The sequence below is a fragment of the Chiloscyllium plagiosum genome, unplaced genomic scaffold (genome assembly GCF_037043375.1).
Source record: "Chiloscyllium plagiosum isolate Xiang-an unplaced genomic scaffold, Cpla_swu_hap1 HiC_scaffold_27, whole genome shotgun sequence".
Classification (NCBI taxonomy): domain Eukaryota; kingdom Metazoa; phylum Chordata; class Chondrichthyes; order Orectolobiformes; family Hemiscylliidae; genus Chiloscyllium; species Chiloscyllium plagiosum.
Genome location: NW_028270165.1, coordinates 19,664,805 through 19,673,709, shown reverse-complemented (window position 1 = coordinate 19,673,709; position 8,905 = coordinate 19,664,805). Strand labels below are relative to the sequence as shown.

Below are 8,905 nucleotides of genomic sequence, written 5' to 3'. Positions count from 1 at the left end.
GTTGAAGCTTCAGCCATGGAGAAACCCGAGGAATCCCGCCCAGTGGAGAAACCTTGGAAGTGTGGCGACTGTGGAAAAGGCTTCCATGTGCCGTCTGTCCTGGAGGCTCATCAGTGCAGTCACAGTGGGGTCAGGCCATTCTCCTGCCCTGAGTGCGGGAAGGGGTTCAGCAATTCCTCTGACCTACTGAAGCACCAGCGGGTCCACACCGGGCAGAGGCCATTCTCCTGCCCAGGGTGTGGGAAGGGGTTCAGCAGTTCCTCCGCCCTGCTGACCCACCGGCGGGTCCACACAGGGGAGAAGCCCTTCAGCTGCCCCAAGTGTGGGAAGGCCTTCACCCAGGCCTTTTCCCTGCTGAGGCACCAGAGTGTCCACACAGGGAAGAGGCCATTCACTTGCCCAGAGTGCGGGAAGGGGTTCAGCGATTCCTCCGCCCTGCTGACCCACCGGCGGGTCCACACAGGGGAGAGGCCTTTCAGCTGCCCTGAGTGTGGGAAAGCCTTCACCCATGCCTCCAACCTGCTGACCCACCGGTGGGTCCACACCAGGGAGAGGCCCTTCAGTTGCCCCGAGTGTGGGAAGGCCTTCAGCAATTTCTCCCACGTGCTGATCCACCGGCGGGTCCACACCGGGGAGAGGCCATTCGCTTGTCCTGAGTGCGGAAAGGCCTTCAGCAATTCCTCTGACTTACTGAAGCACCAGCGGGTTCACACCGGCGAGCGGCCCTTCAGCTGCCCTGAGTGCGGGAAGGCATTCACCCAGGCCTGCAACTTGCAGAGGCACCAGCGGGGGCACCAGCGCTCCCAACAATCGGATTCTGCGGGTCACCCCCAGGACTGAACCTCCTGCCCAGTCTGACAGTGGGAGAGTTGGTGAGCTTGTTTTGTTTTCTGCTGGACTGCACCCACTCCCATGGTGGCTCAGTGGTGAGTTGCATTGCCTCACAGTGCCAGGGATCCGGCATTGGGGCAACTATCTGTGTAGAGTTTGCCCATTCTCCTCCTGTGCCTGTGTGGGTTTTCTCTGGGTGTTCCGGTTTCCTCCCACAGTCCAAAGGTGTGCAGGTCGGGTGGATTGGCGAAGCTAAATTGTCCCAGTGTTCAGGGATTTGTAGGTGTGATGCATAGTCAGGGGTAATGTCGAGGTTATTCGGGTAGGGAAATGGGTCTGGGTGGGTTACTCTTCAGAGGGTCAGTTTGAACTTGTTGGGCTGAAGGACCTGTGTCCACACTGTAGGGATTCTGTGATTCCATGAACTTTGATCCATTGGGCGCTACTGCACGTTTCCACTGAAACAATCTGCACAAACCTCAGCCTGTGAGACCATCAAAGCAGACGTTAGGCCATTCAGCCGATCGAGTCTGCTCTGCCATTCGTTAGAGACAAAAACAAACTGCAAATGCTGGAATCCAAAGTAGGCAAGCAGGAGGCTGGAAGAACGCAGCAAGCCAGGCAGCACCAGCAGTGACGTCAGTGTTTCAGGTATTAACCCAAATCATTGACTTCTCTACCAGAAATGATTTATCAGGATGTTGCCGAGAGTTTGGGCTACAGGGAGAGGTTGAATAGACTGGGCCTGTTTTCCCTGGAGTGTCAGAGGTTGAGGGGTGACCTTATATGGGTTTATAAAATCATGAGGGGTATGGATAGGGCAAATAACAAGGTCATTTCCCTGGAGGTTGGGCAGTCCAGAACCAGAGGGTTTATGGTGAGAGGGGAAAGATTTAAATGGGACCTAAAGGGCAACCTTTTCATACAGAGGGTGATGCATGTATGGAATGAGCTGCCAGAAGAAGTGGTGGAGGCTGGTACAATGACAGCTTTTAAATGGCATCTGGATGGGGACATGAATAGGAATGGTTGAGAGGGATATAGGCCAAGTGCTGGAAACCGACCCTTTGGTCCAACTCATTCATGCTGACCAGGTATCCTAAATTAATCTAGTCCCATTTGCCAGCACTTGGCTTGTATCCCTCTAAACTCTTCCTGTTCATACACCCGTCCAGGTGCCTTTTCATTAGATTCCCTACAGCTTGGAACAGGCCCTTCGGCCCAACAAGTCCTCACCGACCCTCCGAAGAGTAACCCACCCTAACACTACAGGCAACTTAGCATGGACCTCAAGGGACAAGTTTTCACACTGAGGATGGTGCATGTACAGAATGAGCTGCCAGAGGAAGTGGTGGAGGCTGGTACAATTACAACATTTAAAAAGCATCTGAATGGGTATATGAGCTAAATGCTGACAAATGGGAGTAGATTAAATTTTGGATGTCTGGTCAGCATGGACGAGTTGTAGCGAAGGGTCTGTTTCAGTGCTGTACATCTCTACGACGAGGCCTCTCGGGGTCACACACACAGAATCTGTCAGTAACGTTGGGTTTCAGAGTTCGGTTGAAGCAATGTGGTATCTTTTAGAGACTTCGAGTCAAAAGAGATGCACAGCAAGGAAAACAGACCCTTCAGTCCAACCCGTCCATGCTGACTGCATGTCCCAAATTAATCTCATCCCATTTGCCAGCACTTGTCCATATCCCTCTAAACTCTTCCTATTCATGTTCCAATCCAGATGCCTTTGAAATGTTGAAATTGTACCAGCCTCCACCACTTCCTCTGGCAGCTTATTCCATACATACACCACTCTCTCGGTGAAAAGGTCCCTTTTAAATCTTTTCCCCCTCATCCTAAACCTCTAGTTTTGGATTCCCCACCCTGGGGAAAAGATTTTGACTATTTACCCTATCTGTGCCCCTCAATTTTATAAATATCTACCAGGTCACTCCTCAGCCTCCGATGTTCCAGGGAAAATACCTGCAACTTATTCAATCTCTCCCTGTAACTCAAACCCTCCAACCTCAGAACCATCGATTTAAATCTTTTCTGAACCCTTTCAAGTTTCACTACATCCTTCCTGGAGACATAATTTGCAGATGTTCAGTGTTATGGACCAGGCCAGATCCCCTCAAAACATTCTAGGAAGGTAGCCCAGACCCTAACTTTTTTTAGTTGTTTTAGGCAGAGGTATCTCAGGAGTGATGTCGCTGGTCAAATCACTTGGTTTCCAGGAAAACAATTTATTTACACACCGCCGAATGAAACACAAGCAAAAGAAAACAGAATTTAGAATAGCAGCCATTCATAAACCCGACCGTCACAATCTTCCCGCAACTTAAAGCAGCTGTTCAGATTTCCTGCAACATTCTCATAAACACACCCCTATGGCAAAAAAGAACGGTCAGTTCAAACACAGGTTCTTACAGGAGAGATGTTTGTGAGAGAGAGTAAGCCAGAAACATTTGTTGAATCAGGGAACCTTTCTTCCCCCAGTAGCTTCAGATAGACTGCTTGCTTAAACTCAAACCAAATCAGGGTTAACAAAAAGAAGTGTCCTTTCATTGTACAAGTGTTTTAGAAAAAAGTCTCAACCCCTTTTCCCTGATTATTGCCTTAGCCAGTATCTGTTAGCTATTAGCAAAGTCCCTAACCCCAGATGAATCAGAACCTCTGCCTTTTACAACCTCTCTTCAAAAAAAAAACCAAGAACAACATCTTCTTAAAAGGAGCAGCATTGTCACAACAGAGAGCACCTGAACTGAAGCATTTGTATTGAAAGGCCATACAGTTAGCAGGCTAAGACAACAGTTTTTCAATTTAGCCAATCAATTTAAACCAGGTCCTTTAGCTTCCAAAAACGTGTTAAATTTCAATCTGATGGTTTTGAAAACAGAGGAACAATCTTATCATAAAAAGAAAGATATGTCATCAAGGGTACAAAAGAAGGGGGCAGTTGGACAGAAGCCCAGAGCGAAACAAGGAACAAAGAAAGCTACAGCACCGGAACAGGTTCTTTGGCCCTCCAAGCCTGCACCAATCCAGATTCTCTATCTAAACCTGTTGCCTATTTTCTAAGGATCTGTATCCTTCTGCTCCCTGTCCTTTCATGTATCTGTCTAGATACATCTTAAATGACACTATCATGTCCGCCTCTACCACCTCCGGTGGCAATGTGCTCCAGGCACCCACCACCATCTGCATAAGGAACTTGCCATGCATATCTACCTTAAACTTTTCCCCTCTCACCTTGAACTTGTGACCCCCCCACCCCCCCGCCAGTCATTGAGTCTCACTCTCTGGGAATAAAAGCTTCTTGTTCTCTTCTTAAATTAGATACACTATAGTATGGAAACAGGCCCTTCGGCCCTACAAGTTCACATCAACCCTCTGAAGAGTAACCCACCCAGACACATTCTCCTACCCTTTATTTACCCCTGACCTGGCAATTTAGCATCACCAATTCACTTGACCCACACATCTTTGGATTGTGGGAAGAAACTAAAGCACCTGGAGGACAATCAGAGACGGGGAGAATATGCAAACTCCACACACTCGCCCAAGGGGGAATTAAACCCAGTGCCCTGGTGCTGTGAGGCAGAAGTGCTAACCACTGAGCCACCATGCCACCCCATGGTTTGTAGATCTCATTCAGGTCTCCCCTCAATCCCCATCTTTCTAATGAAAATAATCATAAATCTACTCAACCTCTCCTCATAGCAAGCGCCCTGTTTACCAGGCAACATCCTGGTGAACCTTCTCTGCACCCTCTACCAAAAGGATGTGGATGCTTTGGAATGTGGCAACCAGAACTGTCTGAAGTATTCCAAATGTGGCCAAACCAAAGTCCTATACAACTGTAACATAACCTGCCCAACCATTGTACTCAATCCCGGGGAAGGAAACCCTCCAACCTCAGAACAATCCATTTAAATCTTTTCTGAACCCTTTCAAGTTTCACTACATCCTTCCTGGAGACACAATTTGCAGGTATTCAGTGTTATGGACCAGGCCAAATCCCCTCAAAACATTCTAGGAAGGTAGCTCAGACCCTAACTTATTTTAGTTGTTTTAGGCAGAGGTATCTCAGGAGTGATGTAGCTGGTCAAATCACTTGGCTTCCAGGAAAACAATTTATTTACACACTGCTGAATGAAACCTTCGTGACCACTCCATTGACCTGTGTTGCCACCTTCAGGGTACAATCGACTGAACGCCCAGATCTCTAACTCCCCCTCGCGAGAGCCAAGAGTCCTCAGTTCTATTGAGAGGGGGAAATTGGCCATCAGTCATCTCTGTATTAGAGAATGCATCAATTTAAAAAAAACTGAGAAGGGCATTCCTGACAGAAGATTCAACAGAAGGCGGCACAGAGTATTCCAAGAGACATGTAACCTGGCTGTAATCTGACAGAGGAGAAAGTGAGGTCTGCAGATGCTGGAGATCAGAGATGGAAATGTGTTGCTGGAAAAGCGCAGCAGGTCAGGCAGCATCTAGGGAACAGGAGAATCGACGTTTCGGGCATTAGCCCTTCTTCAGGAATCACACATTCCTGAAGAAGGGCTAATGCCCGAAACGTCGATTCTCCTGTTCCCTAGATGCTGCCTGACCTGCTGCGCTTTTCCAGCAACACATTTCCATCTGTAATCTGACAGACTAAATTCTAATTTTTGTTACGAGAGGGAACCATATTTATTTATTGGATCAGCATATCATGAGCTGATGTTTGATTTCGGAACAGTCAGGAGTTAGAAGGGATTTATTTGGTTTGTTAATAGTTTAGTTCATCTGTTCACCGTTACTGTTGGATAAATAAATGGCTTTTTGTTGATTTTAAAGTGTCAGGGATTTATTTTTAAACATTAGAGCAGATTACATCACTTTTCACATTAATTTTCCAGATTATAGGGAGATGCGCTTCTCTTTGGGTGTTTCGTTTTGAGATCTCGCGGGGGGGGGGGGGGGGGGGGGAAGTGGTGTCAGCCTTTGCTTTATAACAGTATTGACGTGATGTCATGCTGAATGCAGTGGTGTCAATATTAATCCCAGCCTCTTGCTCTGGTTGTGGGGGAATCGCCTTAATTTGGCCACTGACTCAGAAACAACACACAGAACCAACTGCTGAAACAATGATTCACACTTCATTGCACGTAGCAACTAAAACTAAAAAGCCTCAAGTAAGCAAGTTCAGTCTCACCACTGCCACCCTCCCCCCACCCGGCTATCACCTGATTGCTGGCAGAATTTAACCGAGTTTCCATCGACAGTGCCCATCTCTGGAAGGGTCAAGGGGTTTGACGCAATATTGTTCTTCCAATACTGCTGCTGCATCATTCTAGAGCGAGAACGTAGAACAATACAGCACAGTTCACACCCTTCAGCCCTCGATGTTGTACCAGCCTTTTATCCATCTTGAAGATGAGACTAGCCTGCATTCCCCTCAATTTACTGCCGTCCATGTGCTTGTACAACAGTCGCTTAAATGTATCTGACTCTCATTCCAACCCTGGAAGTGCATTCCATGCACTCACCATTCAGAGTAAAAAACCTAACTCTGACATCTCCCCTAAACCTTCTTCCAATTACCTTAAGATTATGCCCTGTCATGACAGACAGTTCTGACCGGGGGAAAAAGTCTCTAGTTATTCGTTCTATCTATGCCTCTCAACATACAGTACACCTCTATAAAGTCACCTCTCATCCTTCTTCGCTCCAATGAGAAAGGCCCTAGCTCCCCCAACCTAAGACATGCCCTCCATTCCAGGCAGCATCGAGGTAAATCTCCTCTATACCCTCTCTCAGCTTCCACAGCTTCCTGTTGTGGTTCTCTTCACCGAGCTGGGAATTTGTGTTGCAGACGTTTCGTCCCCTGTCTAAGTGACATCCTCAGTGCTTGGGAGCCTCCTGTTAAGCGCTTCTGTGATGTTTCCTCTGGCATTTTCCCTACACATCCCTAAAATTAGGTGACTAGAAGTGAACACAATATTCCAAGTGTGATCTAACCAGTACTCTATACAGCTGCAGCATAACCTTGCAGCTCTTAAGCTCAATCTCCCTGCTAGTGAAAGCCAACACACCGTACACCTTTATAACAACCTTATCAACCTGGGTGGCAACTTTGAGCAATCTATGGACTTGGACGCCAAGATCCCTCTGTTCCACCACAGTCAAGAAATCTGCCTTTAACCCCATAGGTTGAACAAACAGAGGAGTTTGGTGAAATGAGAATCATTAGATAAATGCTATTGAGCGAACTGATGGTGCTATGGGCTGGCAAATCTCTGGGTACAGGTGGACGTCAGAGAATTTTAAAAGGTGGCTAATGAGTTCATATTTGCATTAATATTAATTTTCCAAGATTTATTAGATTCAGGCAAGTTTTCCTCAGACTGGAGAGTAACATATTTAATACTTCTGTTCTTGAAGGGAAAGATGCGTCGTGGAAAATGTGGTCCCTTGAGTTTATGGAAATTAAACGTTTGTTTTTGAATCAATTAAGGAGATTATAACCACCATGTCAAAAAGCTCGTGGTAATTGAAAAGAATCAGCATGCTAATATGAAAACGAAATGTTGTTTCACCAATTTATTCATAGAATTCCGAGAGTGTGGAAAGAGACCATTTGGCCGATCAAGTCCTGCACCAACCCTCAAGTGCATCCCACCCCGATCCAGACCGCCACCCTACTCCCGTAACCCTGCATTTAGCATGGCTAACTCACCTAGCTTGTACATCCAAGGACATTAGCCACGCTGGATTGCGTAATCCACCCAACCTACACATCTTTGGACTGTGCAGCCCCCAGTGGAAACTCACAAAGACATAGACAGAACATGCAAACTCCAAACAGATAGTCGACTCAAGGCTGATATCAAATAGGTGTCTCTGGCCGTGAGAGGGAGCCACTGTGCCACCATGCTGTCCTAAAGGAATTCTTTGAAAGAGTATGTAAATTGAAGCCTGTGGATATATTGAACTTGAATATCCGAAAAGGTGTTTGACATGTTTTCACGAAAAGCATACTACACAGAGGAGCTCATGGTGTATAGTTATAGAACATCAACTGACTGGCAGAAAACAGAATATGCAAAAATGGTTCTTTTGTCAAATTTGTTGTATATGACAATGTATGATGGGGTTCCAACAGGCATCTCTGCTGGCTCTTCAACTTTCTACAATTATATAGATGACTTACAGGAGGGGAGCAAAGGTATGTGGTTACATTTGCAGGCAACACAAAGATAGATGGAGATGTACATTGTGGGGATGACATATCAATGCTGCAGATTGATAGATTGGTTAAATAAATAAGCAAAACTCTTGCAAGTGGTGTACAATATGGTAAAATGCAATTTGTTACCTACTTGGAGAACAACTGCATAATTCTGAGATGCAGAGGGATCCGGGGGCCTTGCAAGTAAGTCACAAGTTAGAATGCAAGCACTGCAAGTGATTAGAAAGGCCAATGACATAAATGGAAGGCGATTATGCCTCTGTTACAGAGCAATGGTGGGACTACATCTTGAACACGGTGCTCAGTTTTGATATCCTTACCTAAGGAAGAATGAAAATGCATTAAAGGCAATTCACAGAAGGTAAACTAGATTGACACCCACAATGAACAGACTGTCTCATGGGAAATCATTAGACAGGCAGATCTGGCTTTCAACCAGAGTTTGGAATAGCAAGGGGTGATTTGATTGAAGTTTCTATGAGCCTGAATGGTCTTCAAAAGATGGATGTTGAAGGATGTTTTCTTAATGTTGTGAACCCATTGAGACAGTCATAGAGATGTTCTGCATAGAAACAGACCCTTCGGTCCAACCCGTCCACGCTGACCAGATATCCCAACCGAATCTAGTCCCACCTGCCAGTACCCGGCCCATATCCCTCCAAACCCTTCCTATTCATATACCCATCCAAATGCCTCTTAAATGTTGCAATTGTACCAGCCTCTACCACTTCCTCTGGCAGCTCATTCCATACACATACCAACCTCTGCGTGAAAAAGTTGCCCTTTAGGTCTCTTTTATATCTTTCCCTTCTCACCCTAAACCTATGCCCTCTAGTTCTG

The 8,905-nt window shown here is 46.3% G+C and overlaps 1 protein-coding gene and 1 pseudogene across 1 annotated transcript in view; one reads left to right on the top strand and one right to left on the bottom strand.

Annotated features, from left to right (window-relative positions):
• The first annotated feature begins 15 nt into the window (after positions 1-15).
• Positions 16-8,905, top strand: part of LOC148143349 (uncharacterized) — a 151,534-nt gene continuing 142,644 nt past the window's right edge. Inside the window, exons 1-2 of the mRNA XM_087975175.1 lie at positions 16-762; positions 2,181-2,214. Coding sequence (XP_087831301.1) covers positions 16-762; positions 2,181-2,214 — 781 coding nt within the window. The remainder of the gene's footprint in view (positions 763-2,180; positions 2,215-8,905) is intronic.
• Positions 3,121-8,905, bottom strand: part of LOC148143350 (uncharacterized) — a 42,684-nt pseudogene continuing 36,899 nt past the window's right edge.